The 20412-nt window shown below is 35.4% G+C and overlaps 2 protein-coding genes and 2 non-coding genes across 4 annotated transcripts; 3 read left to right on the forward strand and 1 right to left on the reverse strand.

The window, feature by feature from the left end:
- The first annotated feature begins 286 nt into the window (after positions 1-286).
- On the forward strand, positions 287-7746 carry LOC18443704 (large ribosomal subunit protein eL28z). The gene is made up of 4 exons (XM_006853886.4): positions 287-357; positions 1069-1225; positions 2151-2314; positions 7317-7746. The coding sequence occupies exons 2-4, from the start codon at positions 1078-1080 to the stop codon at positions 7452-7454; spliced, it is 450 nt and encodes a 149-aa protein (XP_006853948.2). The 5' UTR covers positions 287-357; positions 1069-1077; the 3' UTR covers positions 7455-7746.
- On the forward strand, positions 6159-6251 carry LOC148781939 (small nucleolar RNA R24). Its single transcript, XR_016056728.1, has one exon. It is a non-coding gene; the product is annotated as a small nucleolar RNA R24 (small nucleolar RNA).
- Positions 6738-6829, forward strand: LOC148781940 (small nucleolar RNA R24). The gene has a single exon (XR_016056726.1). It is a non-coding gene; the product is annotated as a small nucleolar RNA R24 (small nucleolar RNA).
- Positions 7747-10055: 2309 nt separating the features above from the next.
- LOC18443703 (ras-related protein RIC1) lies at positions 10056-19825 on the reverse strand. The gene is made up of 8 exons (XM_011628564.3): positions 19740-19825; positions 15547-15619; positions 12837-12884; positions 12685-12732; positions 12527-12598; positions 12286-12441; positions 11840-11943; positions 10056-10441 (listed from the first exon to the last, which is right to left on the reverse strand). The coding sequence occupies exons 1-8, from the start codon at positions 19751-19753 to the stop codon at positions 10348-10350; spliced, it is 609 nt and encodes a 202-aa protein (XP_011626866.1). The 5' UTR covers positions 19754-19825; the 3' UTR covers positions 10056-10347.
- Positions 19826-20412: the final 587 nt, after the last annotated feature.

Consider the following 20412-nt stretch of genomic DNA (forward strand, 5'->3'; position numbering starts at 1 on the left):
CCTTAATTTGATTGTTTAGAGCCTCGCACTCATATAAACTTTTTACTTATTCTTTCGTACGAAAATATTTTCACGAAAAAACTTACCTACGAAACCAAACGTGCCCTTATGCATTTCTTTGACAAACGATTTCATTTATTGATGCAAAGGAACGAATGGAAAAGGTTTAGGATATTCACGTAATTTAGTCGGAAGATGAGAGGTATTTTAGTCATTTATGATGTGAACTTAGGGTTTCCAGGAGTACGACGAAGCTATAAGAACTCAAATTTTGAAGTGTGCTGTTCTTCTTTGTGGGGGGTGTCTAAATTCGCAAAGGGAGAAGGAAGAACCTGTGATCACTTCCTCCTTTACTTGGTACCAATTTAGGGTTACATCTCTTCTTTGGGGATTTATTTTTCTGGTTTCTGGGCTTCATATTGGTCACTGAAACTGCTAAACTTGCATTTTGTTCCCTTTTTTTTCCCGAGCTTCCCTCGCATTTTTTATCACTTGGAATGGTGAATTTAGGGTTTATCTTTTTTTTCGATATATATATATATATTTTGTGATCTCTTTTAGTTATTTATCTGAATGTGGATCAATGCAACTGATAAGGACCATAAGGTTATCTGGCTTGTGCATTTTCTGTATCTGATTTTTCATTGCGCTTTTACTGTTTTTTTTTGTCTATTTGATGTTTGAAAACAGTCAGGCCTTGGTTTTTACCATCTTCTTTTGCTATCGTTCTTGTTTTTCTCGAGTTTTCCTGTTCTATTGTTCTTCACCTTTTCTTCTTTCTTTTCTCTCTTTATCTGTCTCCACCTGATTCAATTAGATCACTAAAACCTAGTAATATGTGTGGTTTCACCATCAACTTTTATTTACGCATGTTTCTGTGTTTTTCCTTTCTATATTGAAATTTGTCACTTTATGGTTCTTACATGTGATCTTCATTTGTATTTTAGTTTCTCTTTCTGATTTTCGATGAATAAATGGATTACTTTGATGGCATCACTCTTTATTGACTTCCGTTGGAGTTTCTATTAGGATTTCCCTTTGCTAATTAATTAAGTTTTTTTTCTACAGATCAATACGATGGCCACCTTACCTGGACCTCTGATATGGGAAATCGTCAAGAAGAACAACTCATTCTTTGTGAAGCAGTTTGGTAATGGTTCTGCCATGGTTCAGTTCAGCAAGGAAAGCAACAACCTTTACAATGTCCACTCCTTTAAGTACTCAGGTAGTCATCATATTTGATCTTTGTTTTTAATTGTTCATGAATCCATTTTTTGCCAGTAGATTTGTATAATGTTGGTGCAAATATTTGCTTTTTTTTTTAAATCTTTTCTCTTGGACATGCATTTGTTATTAAGTTTGTAAGTTTGATTTACCTTGGAAAAAGATCCTTGTAAATTTCATTTCTAAAGTGTATATTCATTTCTTAGGGTTTATTCATTTTGCACTGGTCGTAGTTTTCTACTTATTTGTAATTTTTATATGAAAATGGTTTCCATCCTTCTCTCTCTTTGATTTTCTTTTGCTTTTAAGTTCATGTCTTTAGGTTATTGGATGATGTTATTGCTTCTATCAAATTCGAAGTAATTTTGAGTTTTGTTCTGTTCATGTTGGTTGTTTGGTTTTGTTGCTCTTTATTTGGGTGTTTTTAGAAGCCTGCACAGTTTTCCATCGTATAATTGGATTCTTGTACTTAAAATATTTTTATTTTTTGAGGATTCTATATATATGGCGATTCTCATTATCTAGGGGTTTTCCTTGTCATGATTTTTTGGGGGGTCTGATAGGTTCTAATTCTTTTTACCATTTAAATAGCATATGGTATGTCTTCCGTGCAATTGTAAAGTATTTTTATCTATTCAACTGGCTGTTCTACTGCCTTTTTTATATTGTTAATCAATTGAGTCATGATATTTCTTTTCTGAGATTTGAGCCATTTCACTGTTCAGAGATGTAGAACCTTTTGGTTCAAGTGAATCTTTATTTCCATTCTTTGATTCATGTATGATTTTCTTTAATTTCATTTTAGATTACTGTTGGATCTTCTTTTATGTGATCTATGGTTCCCGCTTAGTTATTTGGTTGGTGAATGCGGATTCAAATCACCATGTCTCTCTATACTTACATACCTTGTCATTGTGCTTTGTTAGGGTTGGCAAACAAGAAGACAGTTTCCATCACTCCCGGTGGAAAAGATTTAAGTGTTGCGCTTTCAACCACGAAGACAAGGAAGCAGAGCAAGCCATCTGATCTGCAGAACCGTTCCCTCTTGAAGAAGGAGTTCCGTAGAATGGCAAAGGCTGTTGTAAGCCAGGTATTAAGGGGTTCCATTTCTTTTCATTTGAGTGATTTATTTTTTGTTCTGCTTTGAAGTGTTCTTCTATACCTCTTGATGCTTTGTACAAGTTCTTATAAATTTGATCTTCTCTAGTTTTTACTGGAACTGTCAGACAAAATCGAATCATAATTGTTAGTAGAATCACATCAAATATGTTACTGGTAGGCTACTCTATTACCTGGTATAAAATACTAAAGGGAAAAGACTACACTATTGCCTGTTATGAAAATTGGGATGCACTTTTTTGATATCTTTTATGGAAATTTCTTTGTTGAATTTGATCTACATGCCCATGGGTACAGCTAGAAGATTTCTACAAAAGGTCATTGTTTGTTTTGTAATTACTCCAACACATCCCTATAGATTGCTCTATGTACTTGGTTTATTGTAATTAAACACCATTGTCTTGACATGGGTAGTAAATATGTTTCAGTTGGACATTAAAATATCATTGTTCTTATTCACCTTTTCTCTGCTCGGCACCTACAAGGTCATCTTGACAGTCAAACCCTGATCTTATAGTGCAAAACGCTCAAGTGATACCTTACTCATGTCTACTACTCTTTGTGCAAGGTCATCCTTGCACCTATAGAATAAGCACCTATACGACAATAAATTTTTACCCAGATGGAGTTCTAGTCATAATTTGAGAAATGTTTATGGCTATGTTGCAAGGTCATGGAACTATAATCTTTGTTCTTTATTAACTTCGGCATAAAATTTTTCGTTTTCAAACTTCTTATGTATATATTTTACATGAGGGGATATGCACATAGTATCTGGTCAAGGGTTTACCCCTGCTTAGAAAACCTTGCCGACTCCCCCAAGCAAACAAATGAAAAGGTGGAACTTGTTGCTAAACCGAGGAAAATTTCGGTGAGGCTATTTTGCGTGTCCATTGAATAGGTCAGTTTGGGTGTCACTTTGAAGGCCCGCCTATTTTCATGCTTCCAGGGGTGCACGCTGTATATGTAATCTATTAGTTTAAAACCTCTTAGTAAAAATGAAACTTTGATCTCTTCTTTAAAAGTGTTTATTAGGATGTTAAACTTCATTAATAAAATCTTTTTTAAAATTTTTTTATAAGGGAGAGTTGAAGCATAGTATGCACTTGTAAGTGCACACATAATATTCCTCCTATCTCTCCGTTATCCTTCCGAGGTTAGATATGCGACATCAACAATGAAAGTAAATTTGGATTTTTCTCATAAAAGAACCAAAACTTTGCATTTAAAGGCATTAAGGTTATTATTATGTTAAGGATGTGGTTGGCGTGCAGGCAATCTGCACGGTAACTCCCATCACCACCATCCAACACCAATCTCCAACAAGTTCGATGGTGGTGATGGGGAGTTACCATGCGGGCTGCCTGCATATAAACTTTTTCCTTATTTTAATAATTTTAGAAGGGTCTGTTATTTCTTAATATTATTTAAGAAAATATAATATCCATATAAAAAGTGGATTAATAATTCCAGTTGAGTTGAAAACATAGTTGTGTTGAAAAGTTTATTAAGCAATATCATTAATTCATAGAAAAATCAAGTATAAATTATAACTATTACTACTATTAATTATAAATTCAATACCTATGGTCATTTATATTTTCAATTGCTATTGGTTATATAAAATTTTAAAATCACCAAAGTGGACATATTTCAGATGTTGAAGATTTGAATAAAACATTCGTGGAATTTATTATTTTTAAAACTTATGGAAATTCTTAAACCAAAAGTCTAAAATTTATGTAAAAAATTCAAATCTTGAAGGTTTGAAATTTATTAAATATTCTTTAATTGTGAGTTAAATAAAATTGGGATTTTAAAAACGAAAAAAGTGTTGTATAATCGATTGTAAAATAATAAAAGTTGTCATTGACTTCCAACATACACCTTCATCAAATTGTGTAAAGTCCTTGTATTTCACAGAATATAAAAAGTTACACTTGTGCCACAGGAATGAATTGTGTCTTGAGAGGGAGAATCCCTGGTGTGCAATATTAGGTTAACACCATAATTCAAACTTTTGAGCCGAGCCTATCCGCAAGCCTTTGAGGAGCCATCTGTTTGATGCATACCATATGGACAAAAGCAGAGAAAAAATTTGACTTATCTGTACATATTGGACAATTTCATTTGATTATGCTATTAGAAAAGAGAGATTTTATATCAAATAGACTTGAGTATAATTCTTTACTAAAAACAATTTCAAATTTTTTTCCATCGAATATTTTCTTTAGCACAAATAGAAATAAGAATATCTGACAATCGATAACTCAAAACACATGCGGAGCATGTATCCTTCACTAGTAGCATAAATTCGTGACTTTGTTATATTAAAATTTAGAGATAAATGTTCCGGGTCCAAATAAAAGACACAAGTCAAATTATAAAAACATTCGCCCAATAGTGCAGACATGTCTTACAAAATGGAAACATGTGACTTGCCAGTCCATTCTGTGGGCTTGCCTATTGGTGTGGCAGACATGCCATGTTCGTGGAATAAAAAATTGGAATTTCTAGAGATGCATATCAACAGGGAGATTACATAAATCCCGGAGGCTTGAGATTCACAAAATAAGGGCAAGGATCAGATAAGCAATTGAAAATAGCAATGATGAGATCATTTTTGGTAACCTTTTGGCATATCAGTCATTTTTTTGCTTGATTTTGGAACTTCAGATACCATCTGGTTAAAATAATTAAGTTTAACTTTGAGGATTTGGAAAATTTTGTTGTCTGTTATGCTTTTTGGTTCTTTCCAATCTCTGATGGTGCTGTGGCACTAAAGGGCATGCCATGGTTCCTGTTAGTTAATCATGACTTTATATTGAAGGTTGATTTACTGAGCATAAGTGATCAGGATGTTCATTTTTTTTTTAATCTAGACATTGACCCACAAGTTGGTATCATTGTGTACCTAGATGCAAATTGTTTCATAGATGTTCTGTTTATGGTAGATTTCATTCCCTTCTGACCTTTTACTTATATTTATTTACATTAGTGCCTTAAACTTGTGTATATTAATTGAACACAGTTACAAATAAAAAAGCAGAGTTTCTAATCAATAGGAGATACACTATAGGGTAGGTAAAGTTTTCATAGATTTTATCTTTGAATTTTCATAGAAATACAAGACCTTGTGTAATCAGAGTGTCATGAGGACTTTTTGCTTCTGTGAATACTTTAAAGGCATAATGGAAGACAATTGAGGTCCTTGACAAATACCACCTAATAAGGAAAAAATTCCTAACGTAATTGATTTACTTCATCAGAAGTATCTTTTTGGACTTGGATGTTGTGTGGTGGACTTCACAATATTTCTCATCACTGTTTAACCGTTGAACTTTTTTGTTTTTTATTATTTGGGTAAGTATTTGTTTCTTGTTCGACTTATAACAATCTTGATGCTTAACGGTAAGTAATTATCTTTAAAATCTATAAGTTCATCTTAGATATGAGCTTCTCAAGCAAGTATGTTTTGTGCTGGGATTCTTTGGAGTTTATCATTATTTATTCCCATATATCATTTCTTCTACCTTGTTTTTCGTGTTCATGGGGCTTATAGTCATTTTTGGAGGGTTGATGTAGTGACATTTTTCCCCCCTTTCTTGTTGGGGGGGGGGGGGGGGGGGCGGGGTAGGGGAGGGATTCAATTACAACTACTTTCTCTTGTTCCTTTTGTTGGGAGGGATTCAATTACAACTACTTTCTCTTGTTCCTTTTGTTGGGAGGAAGTTAACTTGCTAATTTTATTTTATTTATTCTACGAAAGGTCTTTTAATACTTTTTCATTTTTGACCACCTGTTCCAGAGTTTCCTGTGCTATGATGAATAATAACATGCGAGAATGGGCTTTCTGATCAAGAGTCACTTCAGTGAAATGTATATGTTACGCTTGGCTTCTGAGCACATCTCTCTCTCTCTCTCACACACACACACTCTCTCTCTCTCTCAATATTTTTGTGTTCTGTTATTGTAGGTTTTCAGAAATTTGCTGTAAGCTTTTCCATTATTTTGTATTTTGATGACTTGAGATCACTTCTCTTTTGTTTTAAGTGTATGGTTATTTGTTTGCAGATGTTATAATCCAGATTCTCAAGCTGAGATTAATCTGCATTTCATTTTGAAATTTTGAACTTGGAGAAATACATCTTGTGTGACTATACTGCATTATCTCTCTTACAGAGCGTGAGAGAGGGATAAAATATCATACCTTTTTGATGTAATGTTTTTTGTGGTTTGTTTTAATGTTCGTAAGCCTCCTCTGAAAGATTGGCCAACTTGATTATGGATAATGCTCTTAAGCCCCCTCTGACGATTCTCATGGGGAAGGGATTTTAATCCATAAAAAGGTCTTGTAATGCCTTTCATTTTTGACCTCCTGTTCCAAAGTTGCCTGTGCCATGATGAATAGTAACATGTGAGAAGGGCTTTTTGATTAAGAGTCACTTCAGTGAAATGTATTTGTTACGCTTGGCTTCTGAGCACATCTATCTCTCTCTCACTCTCTCTCTCACAGTATTTTTGTGTTCTTCTGGTATTGTAGGTTTTCATAAATTTGCTGTAAGCTTTTCCATTACTTTGTATTTATTCATGTAATGTAATCTTTTGTTGTAAGTGTTTGGTTGTTTGTTTGCAGGTGTTATAATCCAGATTCACAAACTGAGATGAATCTGTGTTTCATTTTGAAATTTTGAACCAAGTGTAATACAGCCTCTGTGTATGACTATACTGCATTCTCTCTCACAGAGAGAGAGAGGGCGATGAATTATCATACCTTTTTGACGTAATACTGTTTTGTGGTTGTTTTAATGCTCTTAGGCCTCCTCTGAAAGATTGGCCAACCTGTTTAGGAATTATGATTCTTTCAAGTATTGGATTTGTTGTTCATATCATAAAACGTATTCACATCATATACATGCCAAACCTAATCATTTAAACACAAGCATTTAATATCATTTGCATCTTTGAATCAGGTTGCAGATAACTACTACAGGCCAGACTTGAAGGATGCAGCACTTGCCAGACTCAGTGCTGTGCACAGGAGCCTCAAGGTTGCCAAGTCTGGTGTCAAGAAGAAGACCAGACAGAACCAGAAGCCATCTAGGAAGTGAGATATTCATGCGTCTCTGGTTTCTATCCTTTTCCGAGACATAGGACCTAAGTTTGGCTGGAGAATCTAAGTGTTGCTTTCTCACTCTTGTTTTCTTGTGTGGTCTGATAGAATTTGATTGAGATTATCTGTTAGGGAGATGAGTAATTGAGATTTTGATTGCAAAAGTGATTGCTTTTAGCATGCATCTCTTTTTGGTTATTGGTTATTTGGGTGTACCTTTTTGTGGTTTAGCAGGGTATAATGTAATGTAACACTCTGGAGTTTCATGTGGAACACTTTAGAATCACTAATGCTCTCTCTCTCACACACGTACACACATACTCTTCCTCCCTGAATATGGTGAAATGAAAATTTTATGAATGTGTTCCAAGGTTAGGTGGTTAGGGTTGTGGGGCGCTACAACATTAGGTCCTGGGTTCTATTCCTAGTGTGGGTAAGGGGACTCTTCTCTTTGAACCACCTGAAAGGAAAATCATAGAAGAAAGAAAAAAGAAATTTGAAGTTCCAAATTTCTCTCATTTTTCACCATTATCAAAGTAGCGTATGAAGTAATTTATTAGACCCCCTTCAAACATCGTTGATGTTTTTTTTTTTATAATATTAATCGTAGTTTAGTGCCCTAATGGCAACATGGAGTAGTATTAGTGGTGATTCATGTGCTTTTGTGGGTCACCCAAATAACAATGTTAGGCTTATGGGTTATAAAAATTAATAAATAAAGAAGATTAAAATAAAGGCGAGAGAGAGAGAGAGAGAGAGAGAGGTGTATGTGTCATTTGAAATGTGTTTGAGGCGATTAATGAAGATTAAAATAAAGGATGGATAGGACTTTTGGAGGGGTTAGAATGAAATGTGTAAATATCCTCGTGGTGATAAGAGGTGGAGAGTTCAAAGTTTGTTGGTCGTCAGAGAAAATTTCTTTTGAGATTTTGGCTAAGTCAATGGAATAAATGCTTCTATTTAATGTTCAAGATTAATTGTGACCATCAATAAATGGTCTTGTTGTATGCATTTCTTTTTCTTGAAGGGTTGGATCCGTGTTATTTGAATAGCGCCTAATACTTGGAGTGCCCAACAACTTTTTCGAGCGAGGAGGGGGAGTGGTCCAGTACTACGAGTACAGGATACGTACTAAAAAGAGAACAGAAGATACAAGTTCGACACTCAAGTAGACAACCAACAAAGACTGGTCGGACATTTAAAGGACATTTTGGACCAAGAAAAAAGGGATCCCAATTTAATTAGTAAATGAGGATTATTTGTAGTTCTGAAAATCCAATGATCATCGATTTATTCAGGAAATAGCATGCTTTTTGATGCAAAATATTTTACTAATGACTTCTACTTTTAATGTTATACATTCAAAGTTAAATTTAAGTACGTTCATGCATTGCACGAAGTTTCAATATATTATTCTGCTATTTTATCATTTTAATCACCTATTTTTTATTCCATCTTCACTAATATATGGTGTTAGAACAATTGATTATCTTAACCATCTTTGAATTTTTTTTTGTATAAACAGCAATTGCAACAAAAGTTTAAATTACGAATGATATTTGTTTAAAAAATAGTGCCAGCTTCAGAGTTGAAATAAGAGAACTGAAATATTAAAAGATTTGATGTGTGAGTCCGAAATTCCTCACGCACAAATGACAAAAAATAGGGAAACGATTTGAAATTCAAAATAGAAATAAATTTGTTTAATATATATTGGAAACAATGATCTCCAATGGAATTTGCTAAGAGGGCATCTATGAATTCTAAACTTGCTCATTGTTCTCCTAGAGTGATTTTGAGAAATTTTAGAAAAATAAGTCATTAAAATGAATTAAAAAACCATACTCCTACTTACCACTTAAAACAAAGAAAAAAGAAAAATCCCATAAAATGACTTCTTCAACTTCAGAATTCTGATCAACTAATTTCAATGAAATTAGTTTGAAGTAAAAAGTTAATAAAACTTCAGTAAAAAGAGAATTTCAATGAAATTAGCTCACCTAAGGGATAACTAGAGCTCTACTTGTTAAATGAAATTAGTTTGAAGTAAAAAGGCAGAATTTCAATGAATCCTCCAACTTCAGATGATTTTAGAATCCCATACAAATTTCGAGAATAAATATACCAGACACTTAGTAATCACAATAGCAAGAAATAGATCTCTACTAACCCCCAAAAAGAGAAATAGATCTTTGAGAAATATGAAAGCAACTTTTTCCAAATTCAGAGATTTTTACCAATACTTGCTAAGCCTTTCACTCATATATCTGATTGCTCAACTGGAGGCACCCAGATTTTGATTCATTTGGATATGATGGCTGAACTGCATGGAATCTGTACCCTAACCCAAGTGCTCAGTCCATGACTATCTAGCTAGTTCACATAAATTTATCAGCTGCCGACTGTTGATGCAAATGAGACCAAAATTAGTGTGAGGGAATGGCAGAGATTTCATCTTACAGAGTTCGACAACTCTTGTGGAAAGAGTAAATCTTATCATTACTGGAATGGGGGGGCAATTTCTCAGTTTTCGACAAGTAATAGTGTGGCAAAATATGGTGAAGAATGAGAAATCAAAGATTCAAAATGGAAGAAATCATCACACAAACTGCACAAGATCTCTCACTATTCCATAATCGAAGTCTGCAATTGACACGTGAAAAGGAGTAACCCATTGTCTTTCTTTGCAACTATTTAGCGGTTCTTAAAATCAACACAATTGGGTGAAGGATCACTGACATTACGTACACACGAGTCCTGGGGCTTTCTATACAAAGATCAAAAGAAATGGTTCTTCAAAACCAAGATCTGAACCCACACTCATCGAAGTGCCCCATAATCAAGGCCAAAGATCATGCTCCTTCCATTACCCAAATGTTGCTTTTCTTGAATTAAGAGCAACAACTACTCTTCTGAGCAACAGGTTCGCCCCTCATTTGCACAGTAGCTGGTTTACTGGCGTTCATGGCTGGCTGATTTGCCATCCTGTAAAGGAAAGAACGGAAAGATAGAGAAACAAATTTAGCTTCCAGATGTATCTATTCTTAAATAGTAGGAATCCTCTGATAAAACAGAGATAAGAGAGACATTTATGCAATATATCCATGCTGAAGATTCAAAAAAGAAAAAACAAGCCATCCCATGAAGGACATGAAAACAAGAAATATACAGTTAAGCATATACAGTTAAACAGTGACATCACAGCAACCATCCCTTGTTGACAAAGGACAGCTAGTGAGCAATTCCTCTGCTCAGAGCTTCCACTATGGCAGATAAATGTTCATCTCAACCGTCCATTGCGTTAATATGACATGCAGTCATATGTACATAAACAGCGCGCATCATCAAGTATGACCCCAACATATAGTGGTAGAGAGATGATTTAGCTTCCAAACAAATACAATGGTGAATTAGAACAAAAGTGAAAAGATGTCATTCTACAAAGAACAGAAACCAAAAAAGGTGACAGGTAATTGAGCTTCTAACCATACCGACAATGAACAAAAAGAGGAAGCATGAGCATATGAGACATTCATAGAATTATCTGAGATAATCCAGACTAGGAATGCATCAAAACTCTCACCATCTTGAGAATTGTCTAACCAGGTTACCTGATTTGCTGCCGCTGCTGACTTGAAACATTTGCTTAATGCCCAGAAATGAGTTCATCAAAAAAAGAGAACCGAGACATTACAGGTTTAAAAAATTTAACATTTTATCTACAACAATTTCACAGCAGGTTGGGTTGACTAGATAAACTTGCTATTCAGAACAAGTATTTCCTTTAAATGGTGGATCTCAAACTTGAAATAAAAGTTTAGTACCAGATCAACTTGTCAATTTTCCAGCTTCTGATGTATACCTATGAGATACATGTGTATTTTCGAAAAAGATAGGTATGCACTTTATGTTTTATAATAATTTGATATGTACTCAGTTCTACACAATAATCAGTAAATATCACGCATACTGCATACTAAATGTATCATGCATGCAAAGTTCTACCATTTACCTAGGTAGAATGTACTAAGTATGTTTCACTCAAGGGATAACATAATAAATTACTAATATTTGCCAATAGGATCTATGAACATTATTTATACATTTATATGCATAGTATGCACTACTACTGCATTGTTACACCTTACTTGGTCATATAATGGTTAATGTACTTCGCATTTTTCTTAGTTGTGTTCCAAGGAAAATAACACAAACCGGAAATTCCGTAAGTTAGACATTGACTCGATTTTATTCTAGTTCAACTTCAAAAATTGCTTTACGGTATTAATTAGTAAAGACAAAACTTCTCTTAAATCAAACCCATTTCAAGACCAAATCAATAAGGGGACATGCTGAGATTTCCAAAAATCCTTAAAATCTCACCTGTTCTTTATCTCAGCAGCCATGGTCATGAATGCCTGCTCCACATTGGTAGCATTCTTTGCGCTGGTCTCCAAGAAAGGAATTCCAATCTCATCTGCAAACGCCTTAATGATGGTATAACATGTGTCAGAAATTGATACATAACATAGATGCATGTTCCTTCCCCTCCCTCCCTCCAGAAATTGATACATATGTGCATGTTCCGTCCCCTCCCTCCCTCCCTCCCTCCCTCTCTCTCTCTCTCTCTCTCTCTCTCTCCATCTGCCCCCAAAACACACAGAAAATACACACAAGCACAGATGTACATACACATGCACGTACATCACACGCACAGAGAGACGATGTAGACTGGAATCCTATTCCTTGGAAAAGGTTTCCAATGTAAACAAGAAAACAAAAACAGGATGAGGAGGAAACAAGGAAAACAAATCCAGTAGGCATGTCACCTTGGCCGTTTCATATGAAACCACTTTGTTAGCAGTCAAATCGGACTTATTCCCCACCAAAAGTTTGTTTACATTCTCACTTGCATAGCGATCAATCTCATTTAGCCACTGCTTCACATTGTTGAAGCTCTCTTGGTCAGTGACATCATACACAACCTGCCAAAACAACCCAAATCAGTTACATTAGTCATGCTCATCTCACAGAACTGGACGTATGCAAACATAAATACTCAATCCTTACAATAATGCCATGAGCTCCACGGTAGTAACTGCTAGTAATAGTCCGGAAACGTTCTTGTCCAGCTGTATCCCACTAAGAAGAAACAAATGAAGGGTGCGATAAAGAGAAAATCAAAATGTGTCTCAAAAGAGAACTTAATTGGTACAAGTCTAACTCACGATTTGAAGTTTAATGGTCTTTCCATCCTGCTCCACTGTGCGAATTTTCTAATAAAAATGACAAAATTGCAGTCATGGTACCATAATATTCATAAAAGGAAACAAACATAAATTGAAAGGCCACTCTGCAAATTATTGAAAATGATACTTACGAAATCAACACCAATTGTACTGATGTAACTCTCTAAATATGAATCATCCTACATCAATAGAGAAACACAAGGAGCTCAAAGTCAACCAAATAACGACTGTGATAACAAGACATGTTCCTCAAATAAAAAGGACAAAGAGGAACTCAAATCATGAGCAACAGAAAAATGATGAAAGGGTATGACCTAGTTTTATGCATTGTATGTGCACTTCAACACAATAATCAGATTTTATACTCAAATCCGAACTGACTACAAAGGGTTGACATTCTTCTTGCATGACTATAAAGGCCTGAAATTCATAAACATTATTACATCAAAATAACCAAAAAGAATGGGTGCATTATGAGCCCTTAATATTTGATTTTCATCAATGACCCAAAAAGTCCCAGTCCAAACAGGACTAGCAACAGAGCGTGCGAAAATTTAGCATCAGATTCAAGAAAATCTCAGTTCTAGTATCCAATCAGAAGCCATTATTATTTTTTTAGTCAATCTTGAGCATGCCAATGCTGTTATGTATCAGAGATGTAAGAAGAACATCATGAAACCATAACAAACCATGTTGGTAGCATGATAAGATGAGTTGGTCTCATGGCAGTAGAAGTTGGAGATTGACAATAGACCTTATAGAGATGCTGCCATGCTTCCTAAAGAGCAAACAAGAGCTGCTGGGTACACTATAGCTCAGGCAAGTTCATGTTTTCATTCCTATTGACTTTGCTAAATGATGGAAAGTTCTACCATCTTGTTTCCTTATTCAGTTCCATGCTATTCTTATAGACGTGAAAAGAATTGGACAATTGTCCTCAGCCACAGAGCACTGCATTGCCTGTTGGAATAAACTTCCAATGTGAAAACGAATACCTTACTCCATTCCAGCTCCTTCTGAAGAACACGATCAAGTTAGGAAGATTTAGACTGAATATGCTGACATTAAACCGGTAAAAATGCCATTTTAGTGCTAAGGAGCTGCTTGAGAAGGTGGGTTCAGATATTCGGGCTACCTCCTCATAAAAGCATTTTTCAAACATATCAGTTCTAGTTGCTCTGCACTAGCATGCTATAGGTCTTATGCATCTGAAAAAGCATGAAGCATATGACTCATGAAAAAGCATGCCCATATAAAGATATGCATGAAGAATAATATGTATAATGAGGGAGAAGGAGAAAATAGGAGCTAATTTTTATAGAGATGCTGACGCTTATTAAAGAGGGAACGGGAGCTTTTTCGGGGTGAATGGTATGTCTTTGTTCATGACGACATTGCCCAACAAAAAAGAAAGGTTCAATGCCTTAATACCCTTGGCCATTTCTATTGTTGGAGTCACTGCAATAAGGGTCACTTCTTCGACTGTCAATGCAACAACCATCGTATTTCTCATACAAAGCCTGCCTTCCAACTCATATAAAAACAACCATTTCAATGTTGTGAAATGCATTTTTCACTATTTTACAAAATGATACATTTCTCAGCATGTACTGAATTGAGCTCACACAACCAACCCACTCCAAAAACTTTCAGAATGTAACTTTGGAATCTGAACCCCCCTGGGACACCATAATGCACCAGTCTCAGAATGCAACGACAATAAAATTGTCCTCCTTCGAGATGCATGAACTCAATGGCAACATATTAAACCCATGGACATAGGTTAATAAAGAGAAGAACCAGAAAGTCATTTTAAAGCATTGCATAATGAACAAATGAGCTATCATATGGCCAAGACTCTTCAGCAGCCATACTGTACAAGGTAGCAAAAATCAATAGTTAAGATGAAGCACCCCAATAAATTGCTTCAATTACTCATAGGCACATTTCTTGATGCATTTTAATTTGGAGCCACGAAATAGGGTGGCTAAAAGATGAACATCAATTCCTGTCAAAAACACAAAACTTGTCTAAGCAATGTTACCATCCCATGCCAAGCCAACACCCAAAAGTTGGATCGTTCTCTATCCAAAATATGCCAAAGAGTACCTTGACTAGGAGATTATGTTTTCATATGGTCAAGGTCACCCAAATATGATCTACTGATCGACACACCAACCACAATGGAGAAAAAAAACTATTGACATTCCAAGTATAATGGAGAAATGACCTCAAATTTTTTTTTTGGATAAGTTAGAAGGTATAAGATATTTTAGAATCTCATCTTATCCCAATTATTTGAAGTCAGCTACATGAATCCTATTCCGCCATTCTACTCTATCGAGGGCCATACCCTCAGTAAGACCAAAAACCCCCATATCTTTTCTCACTACTTCCATCCATGTCCTTTTGGGCTTTTCCCTTGCCCTTTTAGAGCCTTCCACTTGAACCAAATCACGTCTCCTTACTAGTGTTGTATTGGGTCTACACTGCACATGGCCCGCTCACCTAAGTCTACTTTCTCTCATCTTATCGTCTATTGAAGAATAAGATATTATAAAATCTATTAAATCAAAATTTCAAAATGACAAGACATTACACATTTTCAGAAACCCTGCCAGAACAATCAAATCTAATTTCTCTAAGTATATTCCACTTGAATTTTTCTGTAATCTACTCTTTGAAGACAAATCCAAGGCTGATATCAGCTAACATACCAGAATAAAGATGGAGAAAGACAGAGAACGACAAAACATAATCACCCTGACAAAATCATAAAAGGCAGTACATTTTGGCTACATAACCCTTCAAAAGGTATATGAAAAGGTCTCGATTCCATACCGCAAACCTCAGCAAAAGGCATGACTTGCCAACACCGGAATCTCCAATAAGCAAAAGCTTGAAAAGATAGTCACTGCAACAAGAAAGATAAATTATCCCATACTCATAAAATATCCAATTTTAAACAATATTCCTCACTTATGTAACTCTTAAGTCATTTGACCACAATATAAACTACAGAAAATGGCCACTTAGAGCCTCTGAAAACCACACAGCAGGATGTTGCTGCACAGCATGACATATTAAGTTCAGATATTTCAAACATTAAAATCACAAAACCACACACTAAGGCCTATTTAACAAAGCCAGAGGGTTATTTTGGATAACTATTACATTGATTAAATTGAAGCATGTGATATGAGATTTATGAAACATGAATTCCACGCCTCTATAAAGCCATTGGTAGCAAAAGTTTAAATACACACATTTAAGGTACAAATTCACAGAGGGAATGAATTTAAAAGCACCTAGCAAGGGGACATCAAGCTGACATCTCTCTAAAATGACTATGGAAGAAGGCATGTCTATGCTTCTGCATAAACCCAGCCTAATCATTGTTACTTTGTTGAAACCCACTCTACAAATTGCATGACTATCCACATATTTAGATGGTTTATTCATCCCCTGCTTAGTATAGGAGAAAATGAACATAAATACAAATTTACAAACCAAGAGAATTATGCCCCTATACTCAGGCACAGAAGCAGGCGTATGTTCAAATGTTTGACCCCCAAATGTGCATGATCATCTGAGCAGGAGTGCACATGGTTCTCAAAAGAAAGGAAATACAAGACCAATTCTTCCAACATTAAGTATTGGACGATCTTCCTAGTTTACAAAAGAACCCCAAAAGACCTAATTCTAATAGGATTAATCAGTGTTTAAAAGAAGGGATGGGTGGAGCAGATCGCAAACCTCCAATCCCAATCCACATCGGCTGGATAGACAAACTGAATCATTCTTGGATCATCGCTGAGCTGGTATTTAAAAAATATATATATTAATGTAATATACTATAACTTGTCGTTTTCAAATCACCTAGCGTGCATTGGTTTTTTTGGAGCACTTTGTGACTAGTGATCAAATCCTGTGATTCTCTTTTTCCAATCCACCGATGTCCCACCAAATACTCTTCCCAGCTATCGCATGGAACTTTCACATGACTTGTAATAGAAATTACCCATTATATCTATATATTATATAAATCACAGATTCCTACAAAGAACCGGATTGTCTACGGATAATTCCTAATAGTTTTCAAAAAATTGGGATCAATAATTAACAAATGGTGTTACCATTTTACATATCTGCATGCATGAAATACATGAATTGCAAGAACCAATGGTTTTCACCTACCCATTAATAAAAAATAATATTCCTGCCTCAAAAGCAAGCCAGGTAAAAAGTGGGCATGGCAAACCTCGATTTTGTACAAAAATAGGTTGTATACACAGAGCTAAATTGACTTTTTATAAGCATGAGCAATACAGTTTAAAAGCAATGCCTCATGCTATTATATGATGCACAATGGAGTTTAGGACATGCTATTATACGATGCACATTGGAGAGTATGATTATTTAAAGTGGGGTATTCTGTCATAAACAAGCACTTTCCTTCTAGTTTTTCTAATTGATGATTAAAAGAAATAGTATACTACCCACCATAATAAGTGGAGATGTGAGGATGAGAACTTATTGCAAAAGCAAAAAAATAACACAAACCTCTCCAAGATAAAACCAAAGTCATCCTAACCTTCAATTTTCTAAAAGTGAGGCCAATAAATGATTGCATCCTAAGAACATGGATGTGCAAGTATCTGAAAAAAAAAGAAAGAAAGTACAAATCCCACTACTGCATATAAAAAACTTTGGCCTCTAAGGGGAGATACATCTCATGTAACCATTGGTGAATGTTTAATCTTTAGAACACCTCCCATCATTAATGGATGGGAAAATAAGTTAAATCCATACTACTGAAATGCAACATAAGAAACACCTCTATGAATTCCTTCGGAATACAAAACCACCTTTCTCTTTCCCTCAAACCATACCAATGCCCCTACAAACAGCAGAGTGCAAACTGCAGATGATAATCCACAAAAGTTCAGAAGCCCCAGGAAAGGACCACTGCTCCTGGGCTCAAATCAACATCCTAAAAGCTCTGATTGCTGCAAATCAATCACAATAAAACTCCTAAAATGGGATCCATAACAAGCACAAGCCAAAATTGTTACAATCGTAAAGATTGCAACCAAATAACGAATAATGATTTGTATGTAACAATAAAAAGCAAAGCCAGGAAAAGGAATACTCATCATTCATCAACAAATCCAAAACAAATGTTTCAACATACAAGCAACAAAGACCAAAGTGGCCTACAGTCACAATGAATAAAGTTCTGTAACATCCAAATCCAAATCCAAATCCAAACCATAGTTGTAGGGATAGGGAGCATGATCAGGAACATGACCAGGATCGAGAGCTTGGGATCGTGAAAGGCTAGAATATCTCTATGGTTGGGAACACTGTCAGTACAAAGCATATGTTAGAGATCAAGATCCCCATATATTAAGGATCGCAATCCTGACCTTTTGACAATCTTGCTCCTCACCTTGAAGAATATCTATAATCTAGGATTACAAATACTCTTTAAAGGAGATATTTCTTTACTTATAGCCAGCAAGCAGTGTAATTATATTAAAAGTGTAGTTGTATTGCTAGCTGGTTATAAATAAAGAAAATCATCAGTTTGGTCATTATCTAGTCTTTAAGGTGGGGATCGAGATTGCTAACGGGGGGATCAAGATTCCAAATTTTGAAAATGGAGATCTCTGTAAGATCCCTTCCTGGAGCACTAGATCAAGATTCCAAAGCAAGATTGCCACCTAGTTTGTGAGATCCCAACAACTATGATCCAAACAAAATTTATGAGAAATGATCACTTCAAACAAAGGAAATAGATCACTTCATGAAAGATGTGTTGCCCAACAGTTCCTAAAGTAAATGAAATCTCTCTCATCGGTCTTTCAACAAAAAATGCATTGCGTAATACACTGGTTCTGGCTTCAAGCAAAAGATATACATGTAATTGCTGATCAAATAATCCTACGGAACTACAATTATGGAAAAGAGACATGTGCAGCCATAAGAGCTGCACTCATTGGGTTTTTTTTTTCTTTTTGATAATCAATGAAATTTCATTAATATGTTTTCCTAACGTTCTCTCATTTTTTTATTTTAGGGAACTGAAACAAAAAGGCTAGCTCAGCTTGTTTGGTGTTTTAGGGACAAACTTGAAGGGTTCAAACATTTGACCTCCCTCACCCAAACTGGGATGTATACGAAAGCCTAGCAGACACTAAATAGATGGAAAGTTTGTTGTGTCCCAGAAAAATTAAAATGCAAAATCAACTAAATGAATACCAGTCAATGATCCTCCAAACAAAGTTTCACATATGCCAGTTGTCCAACTACCATAAACTCATATAATTCCAAACCTGGCCAAAACCAGATAGACATTCAAAACTTCAAATCCACACACACACAAACACAGAGAGATAGAGAGAGAGAGAGAGAGAGAGAGAGATGCAAATGTTGCATGCAATCGGTAAAGCATTAAACAACTAAATAAAATCACAAATTCAGGGTGTTTGTCGTGTGTGTGTGCGTGGGGGGGGTGGGGGGGGGGGGGGGGGGGGGGGGGGGTGAGGGGGTGGTGATGTTCCACAAACCAAACTGAAGTCACAGAAATTTGAACATGATATCTGAGACATAACGATACATGGATCTTTTTCATTCCCCTAATCTAACCACAAACCAATTTCCTTAGTTCTTAATATTCAAAATTCATCAATGCCCAAAACTTCCAATACCCCAGAGAATCCCCCATTTTCCTATTAAATAAAACCGTGCTGGCAATTGATCAAACAGAAAACGAGTACAGCCATAGCCCATTAAAAAATAATAGATAAACAAAGACACATAGTCCTAATCCATGAAACCAACCATTTCCCATAAAATTAATCCAATTTCCCCAAATTTTAACAATTTGAATCAGAAATCATAGCCATGATGCACAGCCCAAACCCTATAACACCAGATCATCGCTAATAATAGAATTAAAAAAAAAAAAAACTGATAAATAACACATGAATTGAGAAAAGTACATAGAAAGGAAAAGTTCATGAACTTACTATTCAGGATTCATGGCTTTCTCAAAACCAGAACAGAAAGACAAAAAAACAATGCAGGTTAAATTCTTCTTTCCGAAACCCTGACGTAAAGAATCTCGGGTTAAAAGAAGCCACGCTGGGTTAGGGAACATTTATAGAGTAACACAAAATGACAAATGACTAAAATACCCAGAACTATATCAGATATTTCGAACATAGCCTCCCCATTCCTCCAAATGGCAAAAGAAAAATAGTTATTATACCTAGGCTAGCCCAACCTTTTAGACCACCATTTGCACAATGTTATGAAGATCACATCGGACTGGACCCGTTGGCCCGACTAGCCAAGCTAAAAACCGCATCTTTGATAAGTTTAGTCAGGATATCAAATAAAAGAGATTATAGAATCGGTCAGAGCCAATTCTTAATTGATTGGCCGATTCCAGTGGTATAAAAAACAGATTGGCGCATCGAATCGGGCATCCCGAAAATCCATCCGGATCGATGAATCGATAATCCAGATTGAGAATCGGCCAAATCGGTCGAATTAAGTCTTGAAAAAAATCCAAAAAAATTATTAAAATTCATTATAAATATTGTTTTTTTGGAATCTAATAAGAAATGAGAGTACTCCATTATTAGCTTTCATTCTTTCGTATCAACATGTGAATATTGAGATGTTGTTTCCCTGTAC

The sequence above is a fragment of the Amborella trichopoda genome, chromosome 5 (assembly GCF_054954075.1).
Source record: "Amborella trichopoda isolate Santa Cruz 75 chromosome 5, AtrichopodaSantaCruz75HAP2 v2.0, whole genome shotgun sequence".
Lineage (NCBI taxonomy): Eukaryota > Viridiplantae > Streptophyta > Magnoliopsida > Amborellales > Amborellaceae > Amborella > Amborella trichopoda.

Bases quoted from the DNA above. Each gene is read 5' to 3' on its own strand.
- LOC18443704 (XM_006853886.4), top strand. From the start codon at position 1,078: ATGGCCACCTTACCTGGACCTCTGATATGGGAAATCGTCAAGAAGAAC. The intron at 1,226-2,150 runs GTAGTCATCATA...GTGCTTTGTTAG, and splicing joins CCACTCCTTTAAGTACTCAG to GGTTGGCAAACAAGAAGACA. The intron at 2,315-7,316 runs GTATTAAGGGGT...TCTTTGAATCAG, and splicing joins CAAAGGCTGTTGTAAGCCAG to GTTGCAGATAACTACTACAG.
- LOC18443703 (XM_011628564.3), bottom strand. The intron at 12,885-15,546 runs GTATGGAATCGA...CTATTGATGTAG, and splicing joins GCCTTTTGCTGAGGTTTGCG to GATGATTCATATTTAGAGAG. The intron at 12,442-12,526 runs GTAAGGATTGAG...TTGTTTTGGCAG, and splicing joins GTGGAGCTCATGGCATTATT to GTTGTGTATGATGTCACTGA.